Genomic DNA, 13,699 nt, shown 5'->3' with positions numbered 1-13,699 from the left:
CTTGTTATTTTCCAGCAGCACATTTCCATGCTCCTTCTGATCCAGATTCTCAAAGAACTCCTTCATCGGACACATGTGATAGCTGCAGCCAGAATCCATGACCCAGCTCCTTTGAGAATCTTCAGACGAAGCCACCAGAACACCAGTAGATTCATATCCTTCAGAAGTCTCTGCCACATTAGCAGTTTCCTATGGCCAAACAGTTTTGCCCTTCTCTGGACAATACTTCTTGATATGTCTCATCTTTTGACACTTGAAACTTCTCACCTGTTTCACACCTTCTAGCTTCGACTTCTTCCCATTTCCAGCTTGCTTCTTCCATTTCCTTTCACCGCCCAGATGCCACCTCCTCGGTTGCCTTTGAATCTTGGAGCTTTTGAAACTCCTTGGTTCGAATTGATGTCACAACCTCCTCTAGAGTAATCACCTGATCCTTACCATAGAGCAAGGCATCCCTGAAATGCTCAAAGGTTCTTGGAAGCGCATTCAGAAGAATAAAAACTTTATCTTCATCTTCCAACCTCACGTCAATATTTTCCAGATCATCAACAATCTTGCTGAATTCTACAAGATGCTCCTCCATGGTTCTTGATTATGTCATCTTGAACGAATAGAGTTGTTGCTTCAAACACAACCTATGAGCCAGCGATCTCGTCATGTACAAAGATTCCAACTTCGCCCAAATTCCAGCTGCAGTCTTCTCCTTCGCAACCTCTCTCAATGCTTTATCACCCAAACACAATATGATTGCGCTTCTTGCTTTATCAACCATTCTTTTCTTCTCTTCTTGCGACATCACAATACCATGTTCAACTCACCCTTCAATGCTTCATCGCATCCCTGCTGTATCAAGATAACCTCTATCTTGATCTTCCACAGCCCAAAATCATTAGAACCATTGAACTTCTCAATATCGAACTTGGTTGCCATCGCTTTTTGAGTTTCTTGATTCACTGTCCCACGGTGGGCGCCAATTGTTGGATTCGAGTGTGAAACGGAGAAACATAAAACCCAAAAAGGAAAGAAGAGAGAACACAGAGTGAAAAATGATCTGAGTATTTTGAGATTGAATTAAATCTGTAAAACAAAAACAGGCTACAATATATAGTCAATCCAAGCGACAAAAATAAAACTGAACGATCGTAAACAGTAAAGGCCGAACATAGGCCGAGTACAACAAAAACCAAACAGCATAGCCAAGAACAAAAACGAACGTACATAACCGAACGTTTACACTCACAAAAGAACGTTCAACCACAAATAACCAGAACAAGTCGAACGATTATCAACAAAAAACCGAATGGTTAAAAGTAATAGAAGAGTCTAACTAACATATATAATCGTTCATATATAAAGTCGATATTTTTACAAAATTAATCATTTAAAAATAATTAAAAAATCATTAATTTGATCTATATAACCATTTATAACTAATTTATGGTATTTCTTTTACATTATTCTGGACAATGATATATACTGATGATCATTATAACTACTATTTTATATCTTTCTGCGACTTGTATCTGATTTTTTTATCACTTTGAACATTTCACAAAATATACAGTTTCTCAGTCGAAATTGTAGTTTATAATATCGCAAAAAAGAGGTCATTTTAAAAAGTAAATATAACTATAGAAATTCACAAAAAAGCACCCGAGTCAAGTCTTAAGCCTTATCGTAACAGCATCTTAAAATATCAGATTTCTATCATCAAACCTATTCTGGAGACCTATAAAAGCTAATTCAAAATTAAATATAAGAAAGCACATATGTTTCAATAGTACCAAAATCTATTATACGCGCATAAGAATATATTTTTTTTCTTGCCCTAATTTTTCTTAAGTGTTTATAACTAAAGGATAAACATGTTTATGGTATTATTATCTGATAAATTTCTACACACATAAGAATTTACTGCACAATAAACCCTTTAAATATCTATTTATCACATAAATCTATTATATTCACATTTGTCTGATCAATATATTAATTAAATATTGATACATGCATTTTCCCATGTTTTTTTTATTAATTTAAGAAGATTTCTAATTGAATTTCTCACTAGAGTTTCCTAAATTAATAATTTTTGTTTCTGCAAAAGATTTTGTGGTCTTCATAGTATGTTTTTATAAATACATATACTCAATTTTGTTTCTAGAACTTTTTTAATAAAAAAAACATTTTTGTTATTTTTTTAACTTAACTACGTGTTAAATCAATTTTACTTATAAATTTATTTATCTCTACTTAAAAGTTATATTTTTTTTATCTAAACAAATAGTTTTTTTGTAATCAAATTTGTTGAGATAAAACAATAATACATATATCTTCAAAAATTAGTTTCTTAAAACAAATTCTTTCAATTAATTAATTACAGTTAAGTTAGGAAATATCTTGCTTTCAACCTATAGATTTAAGTGTGAGCAAAATTTACGAATTGACCTGACTATTGTAAAGCTAAACCAAATTTCTAAAGTCATATGAGAGAACTGAATTGATTACCCACAGACATTTTATTATATACTTTTCAATATGTAAATTTTACTTAAGGCAATTGTAATTAAGAGGAATTCAATTTATAAAACCAAATTAACAAAATAATTCAGTCTAGCTTTTGTTTTGAATAGTTCAATTCAGTTTAATATCAAATTGGTTTAGTTCGAATACTTTGGAACAGCTATACAATTAAAAAAAAAAAAAACCTCCCAATTCTGATGACTTTGCAAACTATGTTTATTTATAAAAAAATCTGGAGATATGATCTGTTGAATAAGGAAAAGACTATGTGATAGAAAGGTAGAAGCTATTTTGTAACATGAAGCTTGTTTATTTGAGTGCAGAATTTGAATATATGAGTGGAATGGAATCATTATGATGAACAAATAAGGCTCCTTTCACATATTCCACATAAATATTGGTGCTTTGGTCAAGGTACGCTTTCTCAAACAGGCAAATTAAGACCCATTATTCTATCATAACTAATGTTCTACAACTTTATCTAATAACATCTATAACAGTTTCTACCCTATTTCTTGTAGCTTAAAAGATACGACTTATTCGATTTCACCCACATCGCTTGTCTAAAATCCTTCTGTGTAACTCTTTAAGTTTTCTTGCGTTATTCATGCCTATATCATTGATATTAAATCTCAGTTTCTTTTTTTCTTTTGAAATATGTGTTTCACATCTGCTATGGAAGATTCTTTGAAAAGAACAAAGACATCTTCTAAATTGGAGACACAAACGAGTATTGAATATGTCCAGAGTTTGCTCAATAGGGCAATTGTAACAACATAAAAAGGAAAATTAAAGTAGCTGAAGCTTGTTCTCACAACATAAAAATGACAGTGAAATATACGACCGATTTAAAGGAAAGGAAAGATCTGATGTAGATTGATAGAGAAGGGAGAATTATTTTCAATCATATATATGGAGAGTCTAAGTTTAATATTAAGTTTTTTTTTGGACCGATAATTATTTATTTGTTTGAACAAGTTCAACTCAGAATTATTTTTCCTTCCATTCTCTGTTCTTAAGTTAACTTTATAATTCTAGTCTAATATCAAGTAAAAATAATAATTAAACACTGTATATATATAGAAAGATTTATAAATTTATTATCATAAATTTTAAAATTAGAAATTATGTTAATTATTTATATAAATTAAACTGATACCTCATTAGTTACATGTCTTATAAATAACTGGGCAATGATAACAAAATTTAATAAAATTTGAGAAAAATGTTTTCAATTAATGTAATTTTTGTTTTACATGTTAGTTTTTTTGTGTGCTAAATATGTTTTTATTTTTTTAATTTTTAATGAAAATTAGAATTATTTTTTTTTAATTTTGAACTAATTTAATCTTTTAATTTTGGATTTATATGAATTTAATATTTTTAATCAAATTTTATTAAATTTATTTGAGGTTTAAAAAAAAGTTAGATAAATTTAAATGTTAAAAAATAAAATGTAAACAATTCAAATGTTTTTCTAAAATATGTTTAAAATGTTAAATAAATTTAACAAAATTTAATTAAAATGATTAAATTTGCATATTTTTATTTTTAAAATTCAGAAACTAAATTAAGCTAAAATTTTAAAAATAATTTAATTTTAGTTTTCACTAAAAAGTTAAGATTAAGATGATAATTGTTTAAATAAAGTAATATGTGAATGTAGGCACGTAAAAGTTTTGAACTTGGGAAGTGGTATATGGAAGTTTACGTTTAAGATGATTTTGGGTGAGTGAAGGAGGCAAACAGAAGTGATAGAAAATAAATCACATAACTAAGATGAATCCAAATGCACTACTGAGAATGTGAAGGTGAGTGTTTCCTTTCGAAGACATATAGGAGCAAACAGAAGTGATACCACTACCACCTGGCCCTTCGATTTGCACAAGTCCTTTTTATTTTCTTAATTTAAGTTTTGGTTTTCGTTTACATCACTACCTGTGCGTGGCTGCTTCTCTCTGTTGTTGTCGTTGCACTTCCTCACCAATCCTAAACTCGACTGCCACTAATATTAATTTAATCTTATTATTTTATTTCATGTCAGATTAATTTATTATAAAAATACATAATCTTCGTCTTCATCATCGATAACTGTACCACTGTGCTCACCACCGAACGTAAGTATGCCTATTTCAATTTTTTTCTTCCATTCTCCTCAGTTTTTCTAAAATAAAAACAAACCCACTTAGCGTTAATCATAATCATCGATATAAAACCCACGCTCCACTGAATCCTTCGTAACAGTATAATAATATCCTCATGTTTTGCTGTTTGCTTTGTAATTTCTTCTTCTAGAACACTGACTCTGCGACACTACGAAGACGCCACGGAAAGGCACAGAAGCTAAACCACGCACCGTCATGGAAGACCAAATGTACGGCATGCCATCGACGGCGGAGTACTCGGAGAAAGCCTTGATGACGCCAGAGAGCATATTTCCTGCTGAGTACCACGGGTTCCTAATGTCCTCCGGTAGCCGGATTCCGATGTTCGGATCCGACGAGTTGCTCTCCGCCGCTGTGGCCATCACCGCCGCCAGCGGAGCTGAACCCTACCCGAACGTCGCCGTCGTACCCGAAATTCAGCGCCACCACGACACCTCTTCCCTCATCAAAGCCAAAATCGCCTCTCACCCTCACTACCCTCGTCTCCTCCAAGCCTACATCGATTGCCAGAAGGTAGTTAACCTCTTCAATCCTCACCTTATTTTTTCACTGGTTTATTTATTTGTTATAACATTATTTTTACTATTTTGGTTTGGTTTTCTTTCGTTGTTGCAATTGATAACTGTGTGTAACAAATGCGGCTATAACAAACCGTTTTCTTCAGGTGGGAGCGCCTCCAGAAATCGCGTGTTTGTTAGAGGAAATCCGACGAGAAAATGACGTTTGCAAGAGGGACGTTGTTTACACGTGCGTTGGAGCCGATCCCGAACTCGACGAGTTCATGGTCCCCTCCTCCTTCCCTTTCTCCTTCTCTCTCTTTCCTGCTCACGCACGTATATATGTTTATACACAGATATTTTAACATTTGCATCACATAAACACGCTAACAAACATTAATTAACCGAAGAAGCCGAATAACAGTAATGCGAAAACTTCGTCGCTGTTTTATTATATAGATATTTATTTATTTACTTGTATGAATGTGTCTGATGTTTCAGGAAACCTACTGTGACATGCTGGTGAAATACAAATCCGATCTGACGCGGCCTTTTGACGAAGCTACCACCTTCCTCAACAAGATCGAAACGCAGCTTACGGATCTCTGTACTGGTTTTTCTCTTCCAACCCTTTCCGGTTAGTGGTATTCTTTTTTACTCTTTCTTGTTTTTACTCGGTGTTTGTTGATATCTGCTCTAGCTCGCTGCTGTGTACTCTCTCTCTCCTTTTTTTCACGTTTATTGCGCTTTAGCATTAATTTGTGCAGAAACCAGACTAGAATAGAGGTTTTGCTTGACCCCGTATTCGTTGATTGCTTGAAAACTTGAATACTGCTCGTATAACAATCGTAATGTTATATATCCTTGCAAATACTACTATCGCTAATAATACTACATGACGCGCAGCTTTTGAAACTAGATAAAGAAAAATAAAAGAAAACCCTAATAAACCTATTGGACGGACTTCTCTCTCTCCCTCTCTTCCACTGGTTTATGCATAACTGTTACACTGCTTTCTGCGGTTAATGCGGTGTAACTTTAAAAAACCCATGTTTGTATGCGCTTTCAATGCGAGACCGTGACCGCGCTTCTTTCGTTGTTGGATGAGGAAGTTTAAATTGTTTTGTTCATTCATGGGTTGCCATGTGTTTGTATATATGACCTTGTTTTTCTGTCTTAACAACATCATCTTTATTGGCTTGCATCGTTGATTAAGTGGCAGGATCTTGGAACCAGCCTTGCTTGGACTTGTTTTAATTCCCTCTTTGTTTACTATTTATTTTCTTTATGTATCTGTCCTGGCCGTGAATTTCTGGTTAGACGAACATCGGACTTTGCATCTGGCTTTCCAATTTTGTTCTTGCAGACATGTTTTTTGGATGCTTTACACTGACCAAAGAAAAGATAGGTGTTATTTGCGAACACCCAGTGGTTTAAAGGGGCATTTTTCGTCCTCACAACTGGCGCATCTCGTCATATGGTCTTTTGTATTATTTTAGTCTTCCTTTTTTGTGTCTTCCAGCCTATAGACTGAGTCTGTTTACAAATCTTCGACACAAGTTAGTATGGATCGTAGCCTAAAAATACTTCGTTTCTGGTTATCCGTTATTATAATGACTCGTGACTGCTATTTAAACGTGTCCGTGTCCATTCTTGGGAACAATTTCTTCTTGTGACTACGACGTTGTTATCTTTTGCTTCTCTTATGAAATCCATCTATTATCACGTTTTGGAAATTGACTTTTCTCAATCAAAGTTGTGCATGTCATCAAGACTACTTCTGTAATTCATTGTTAGTTGTTGGTTGGTATTTTAAACATGATGAGTTTTTTTCCTCACGATGCCAAAAACGAGATTAAGGGATGATGACTTTTGGGTCTTGTTAATCCCACTTTTTATATCTGAAATTCACTTCTGTCATGTCTTTAGATGATATAACAGAACGTGTGATTCAACACTCTGACTTAATGCCATGGCACACAGCAAATATGGTGATATCTCATCTCTTTTAAAGAGTGCGGAATATAGATGAGACATTTTCTTCTTTCTATCCTTGAAGATAAACAAAATCTGTGGCTCTAGCTGTCTTTCAATAATCTTGTAACTTTTCAGTTCGCCCATTTTGGATTTGAGAATCATAGATAACTTGAGCATATATTAGGATGTAATGATGTTTGGTGACTACTCACCTCTTTTTAGGTGTGTGAAATAAGGATGGAGAATTTTCTCTCTATCCTTCCTGTATACACGAAATTTTGGCTTTAATTGTATTTTCTATTATTCTGACTTTTCAATCTGTCCATTTTGGATTTGAGCTCGTACATGACTTGTGTACTATATTAGTATTTAACAATGTTTGATCTTATACTTTAAAAGAGTATCGAGTTCCAGCTGAGCGTGGGTGATAAAGGTTGTTGTGAGATTTAAAGAAGTCCCCACATCCCCCACGCCCTAGGATTAGCTAACGGTATTGTCTCCGGATCTAAAGTAGTTTTAGATTCTTGTAATTTTATGAACTAGAAGGCTATGTTAAAAATTATGAGTGAACCCAATATAATTGTTGGTAGGCTTATTCTGTTTGGCCTTATTACTTTCAACATTAAATTCATGGAGTTTCGAATTATGTTAAATAAGGTTGGAATGCATTGCCTAACTAAACGACTAAAGCCTGTTGGAATATCATGGCTTTTCCATCCTTTGTTTCTCATCCTAGACATGATATATATTATCAAACATTAGTAGATATGGATTGCACTGATTTCTATGGGAAGTAACCAACTTGCGGTAGGATTTTCGCCCTTCCTTTATGCTATGGCCAAATTGCTCATTATGTTGAAGCTGGCATACTGTGGGTCTTGGTGATTAATTATATTTTATTTGAAACAGAAACGTTGCAATGCAAAGTATGATCACGTGGGTTATGGTTGGCAGCTAACATAATTTATAGTTTTATGTTTGGAAGTACAGATTACCTTTTAAGTGATGTTTTAACTATTAAATTGATTTGTGTTGCATGCTTGGATGGATTCTCCTTGATCATTCTTTTTGCAAACTTATCTTTCTTGAACGTGTGTCTGAAAAGCGAAATTGACAGGACCTGAAATTCCTTGATTTCTTTCCCCTTTGTTCTTTTGATATTTTTATATGCCCTTGTACTGCAATAGCAGCAGTCATCAAAATTGGATCTTGCATTTATAGAAGCAAAAGTGGTGCTAGCTTGAATTTGAAGTTAAGCTGCCAATGCTAAATTTATATTTTACTCGTAGGACTATGTTAAGTTAAACTAAATTTATTGCTTTCTTGAAGCTCCTTTTTTCAAATTATATAGTTTTGACTATGTTGTCATTGCTGGCTTTTATGTTATTAGATCATTTTTAATTATATTATCAGATTCTTGAATTCAAAATCTAGATTTTGTAAAGAATTTTCTTCATAACACGCTGATGTGAGGTGACTATAATCTTAAATTTAAAAATTTGAATCTTTTACGAGTATTAAGAATAAGATATATTTAATTATTAATTAATAAGTTAGTTTTTTAATTTATAAAGGCCGATGTGTTACTAAAATATTTGTGGAAGTAAATAAAGTAACAAATATGAAATAAAATAAGATATTATAAGATTTATATTAGACGTTTTTATGTTAGTTAACTTTAATCACGGGCTAGTCTTGCAAACTACTAAGCATAACTAATGTGATCCCCAGAAGATCCATTTGTTTGTCTTAATTTGAATATTGCTACCACTAGAATCTTGCATGTAGTAAATGTCAAGTAGCTCTTTACCAATAGTGTGTTTTTAGGCTTTATTAGGCATGCATGGGACTTTCCCTGGGTTAACATTGGTTTGGTGCTTTTCACCGTTGGACACATCCTTTCGGTTTAAATTTCTAATGCATGATTTGTTTTATAGAGATGGTAAATGCATAGGATGCGAGGAAATTATAGAATAATTGCCTAATTATAGGCACCTCTGCTAAATAGAATTTAGCTATATATTAACTTTGCATTGTTATTGCAATGCTATCAAATCGGTCTTTATATATGGTACTTGCATTTGATGATTGGGAGGATTAATTAGATAGAAGTCAGAACTTGAATAAAGTAATATAAAGATAGCGTTAATATATATTGACATGGTTGTTGAATATATTTGTTGTGATGGTTCTTTCCCAAAGCTTGTTGGGTTTTGGAATTACTGCAAAAGCACGAGATAGGAGGAGAGGAGCAGGTATGTGAGGTAGTTAAAGTGTAAATAATGAAATTCCCGTGTGCAGCGGGTGATTTTAGAGTTAAAACTTTCACATGCACTCGCGCAATTGTCGCTGAGATGAAAAGCAGCTTTTATATTGATAGAACGTTCAATGCCATATAGATCTTCCCCACGCACTATTCCGTCCCTGCTCACTTCTGCCATTGCCCTTGGATATTTTGTTCTCTTCTGCCTCCTTGTGGTTGTGGGCCTCCCCTCTCATTTGCCTTCTGAATCTTCAACTACTCATCACATTTGTCCATCTCCAAATCATCTTTCATTTTGGGAAACAGGCCCCCCTCTTGCAAGGAACACAAACCCTATTGTCTTCACTCGGGTTAAACTTTATGCCACAAAATAAATCTACCGTAATTCATTTAAAGGATATGTCTTTTCGTTACCCAAAATAATTTTCTCTACTAATTCCACGCATAATTATGCCATTTGTAATTTATTTGGGCAGGTGAAAAAATTACATAAATAACGATTCTGCAATCATATATACTTTAAACTTGTAATGAAATCTAATTTTGATAAGTTTGACATATTAGAAACCTACCTATAGACTAATTTAATATTGAATCAAGAATTGTTTTGACTTGTGAAATTTTTATTTTTATAAGCAGATGACAGTATGAAAAGTGATTTATTTTTTTATATATAAATTTATTATGAAGAATAGTTAATCCATCATGTACAAAACAGATTCACCATAAAAAACGAGCATTAAATATAAAAGTATAATATATCTAGTGAAATATCGAAAACAGTTGTCTAATTTTGTCTGGTGATCAGAGAGGACAAAAGAGAAAAAAATTGGCTGTTTGGCCCCTCATGTATCTGTGGTCTATTGATGTAGGCGTACTCGTGCTGATTTATTTTGTAGTGATACCCTGGTTTGTCTTCATTCCTGAATTAGGATCAATAATAATACATATTAAACTGTAGTTTTACCAGGGTTTGGAGGGATGAAGATGGGGTTTTTAATTTAGATGGAAAAAAAAGTAAAAGAAATCTTTGTTTTTTTCTTTTATCTTTTCTCAATAAAAAATACATAATTATTCGTGTTTTTGTCTTCCATTTGTTTTCTCCGATTCCCATTTCGAGTGAACATAAAATTAAGAATGGTGGTGTACTCGTGCTTGGGATGCATCATTGTATCCTTTTGAGGCACTCTCCTTTGGCACTGATGACTGACAACCGATGGAACTTGCCTCTGAACACTGATTTCCTTTTTTATTTTCGTTTATTTCTTTCATATCTAGGTCAGGTGTGTACAGTGTACTCCTATGTGCTGGTCAAATCCTTGTCGGATTGAGTGACTATCATCAACATCCACCTGTGTCTATGCCCACTAAACCATCTTTTGCCATTCCCACCAAAGAAGAAGTGGAGGAAGACAACTAATTTTATAAATTTGGTTGGAGAACAAATGGAGGATAATTAATTTTTAAAAATAATTTTATTCATTTTACATTTTTTAAATCGTTTTAAAATACTTTTATTTCTTCTAAAATCAATTTAATTAACATTTTCAAAATATACTTTCTATTTCTTACATATTTATATTTACTACATAATTATATATTTCATTCTTTCTACTTTCTTCAAAAGGAATCAAATCATACCGTCACCCTATGGTTAAATATGCCACTGAGTTAAGAGAAAACGGGTAAGGTAACAAATAAATGAAAATTAAGTTAAAAGGATAAGTGAATGTAAAGTATGAGGTATTTTGATGTAAAAAAGAGAAAAGAAAATGGTAATGTTCAACAGATAGTCCTTGGTATTTGTTTAAAGAAAGAGGAAAATTTTTAGAGCTCCGCATAAAAAATAAAGTAGAAATTAGGGATAAAAAGGTGAATATGGGGATCTTACTTTTGTTTTGTAGCAGAATATTAAACAGGAGGTGTGGGTTCCCTTTGTTAGAATATAAAGAAATGGATTAGGGTGAACTAAACTAGAAAGTAAGGAATGAACTATAAGAAAAATGTATTTAGTTTAAGGAAAAACGAGAACGGTCAAATAAAAACGTGTTAAATTTAAAATATCTAGTGAATACTAGGTCAATTTGTTTAGCCTCTTTCCTCCATTTTTTTTTTGTTTATAACATTCGGATCTTTATTTTTAAACATGTATGGTTTTAATAATCTGTTTTCATGCCTATAGACAAAGGGCTAGGAAACGAGGAAAAATATTTTGGAAATTTTAACACTGAAACTCAATTTTAGTCATTTTCTCATTACGTGTTTAAAAAATATAGTTAATGGTTTTTGTTGTTTTCTTTCAAATTATCTGTGAAAGTGGTTTTTCATAACTAATTAAAGAGGATAAATTTTCATACTGAAAAAATTATTCTCATGATTAATGATACGATAAAAAGTTCAACATATTAATCGTGAAAAATAGTGTGAAAGAAAATGTCATTTCATATTTTTCCATCTTTTTGTAGTAAAAGATCAGTGATTTGATTAGGTTGGAGGTTGTGCAAATCCTTATTTTATTTTCGAAAAACAAATTTAAAAAACTGTTAGTGATCGAATGCAGTGTTAAAAGTTTATTTAGAAGGAAGAATTTTGGAAACTAGGAGTAGTGTTTTCATCTCAATGAAAAACTTCACTGACCATGTTATGGATCTTTTAAATATTTATTTTTTGAAATATCTGCTGTCATAAAATTGCCCACGAGTTATATTGTCATTATTGGATGTTTAAGTTAACAAAGTTGGGTTTGTGAAAATTTGGCATGTTGTATTTTAATATACTGTTTAATAATGGATCTCTTTTTTGTTATCAATTTGATTAAAACAATGTGTATTATGATTCATCTCTTGAAATGATAAAACTATTACTTCTTTAACAAGATAAGATGATATCTATAAAAGAGTTATATAGCTTTGGTTTTGTTATTATTTTGACCAGATGATGGAGGTGTATCTTCTGAAGAAGGATTTAGTGCTGGAGATGGTGATTTTCAAGATGAACAAGTGCATAATGAAGATAGAGAGTTGAAGGATAAACTCTTCCGTAAGTTTGGAAGTCATATTGGTTCACTAAAATTAGAATTTTCCAAGAAAAAAAAGAGAGATAAACTGCCAAAAGATGCTAGACAAGTGCTACTTCAGTGGTGGAATATTCACTACAAATGGCCTTATCCTACGGTAATTATTCTCCACTCAAGCTACATTTTCATGGTATAAATCTTTGGAGTAAAAGGTGTTTAGATTTGTTTGATGTTCGTAAAATTGTAGACCCGTTGCATATACAATCTAAAATAGTATGTATGAATATATATATATATATATGGAAAACGTTGGTTTACTTGTCAGACAAAGCCTTGTTTGTGATTGATCTTCCAGGAAGGTGATAAGATTGCACTGGCTAAATCAACTGGGTTAGACCAAAAGCAAATTAACAATTGGTTCATTAATCAAAGAAAGCGTCACTGGAAGCCGTCGGAGAATATGCCGTTTTCTATGGTGGATGGTCTTACCGGTCGGTTCCTTACGGATGAGTGAGGTGGTATCTGCATGCTTCTTCCACTCAAATGTATATCCTCATTAATTATTTCTTGTGCTTTCCTTTGTAAATCCTCAAGGCAGAAGGGATTTGACGTTGTAATATGCTTACTTCCCTGCAAAAGTTAGGGAATAATAATCTATTAGCTTCATTTGTATTCATAAATAACTACTCGTGACATTTGGAAAAGAATGGTTTTCTTGTTTTGCTTCCGAGTATATCATCAACCTTTTCTTTTCTTCTCCTTTTGATAGGTTAAAATATTAGTTTTTTATATTTTGGTTGATCTAGGTTAAAATACTACTTTTTTATATTTTGATTGATCTTTATTGACTTTCTATTTTTGAAAAATGCGATGATGTAATTTAGCTTTTTTTTTATTAAAGTCATGTCACATATTAGTTTTAGTTTGTGTTTTTTTTTAGTTTTTTTTTTATGTTTTAATTGTTTTAAAATTAAAAACATTGTCATGTTGAGTAAAAGACTTTTCGCATGATAGAGGCACTGTGATGTAAGTGATTCTTTTGTGTTATTGTTGTGATGAGTAGTATTATATGAAGAATTTCAATTTAGTTTATGAAGAATTTCAATTTAGTTTATGAAGAATTTTAATTTAGTTATTATATTTATTGTTTTGATTTAATTTATTTTTAATTTTTTAAATTAAGGTAATTTTATAATGATAATTTATTAATATTTCTAAAAATATTAAATTTATTTAAATTTATATTTTAAATTAAATTTCATTT

General features: G+C 32.1%; 1 protein-coding gene across 1 annotated transcript; it reads left to right on the top strand.

Moving 5' to 3' along the window:
- Positions 1-4,533: 4,533 nt before the first annotated feature.
- On the top strand, positions 4,534-13,162 carry LOC108338140 (homeobox protein knotted-1-like 6). Its single transcript, XM_017574878.2, has 6 exons — positions 4,534-4,634; positions 4,813-5,195; positions 5,347-5,466; positions 5,681-5,816; positions 12,354-12,592; positions 12,791-13,162. Exons 2-6 carry the CDS (start codon positions 4,878-4,880, stop codon positions 12,947-12,949), a joined length of 972 nt encoding a protein of 323 aa, XP_017430367.1. The 5' UTR covers positions 4,534-4,634; positions 4,813-4,877; the 3' UTR covers positions 12,950-13,162.
- The last annotated feature ends 537 nt before the right edge of the window (positions 13,163-13,699 follow it).

This window comes from Vigna angularis, chromosome 1 (genome assembly GCF_016808095.1).
Source record: "Vigna angularis cultivar LongXiaoDou No.4 chromosome 1, ASM1680809v1, whole genome shotgun sequence".
Lineage (NCBI taxonomy): Eukaryota > Viridiplantae > Streptophyta > Magnoliopsida > Fabales > Fabaceae > Vigna > Vigna angularis.
The sequence above is the reverse complement of the archived record's forward strand: the minus strand, read 5'-3'. Positions and strand labels throughout refer to the sequence as shown.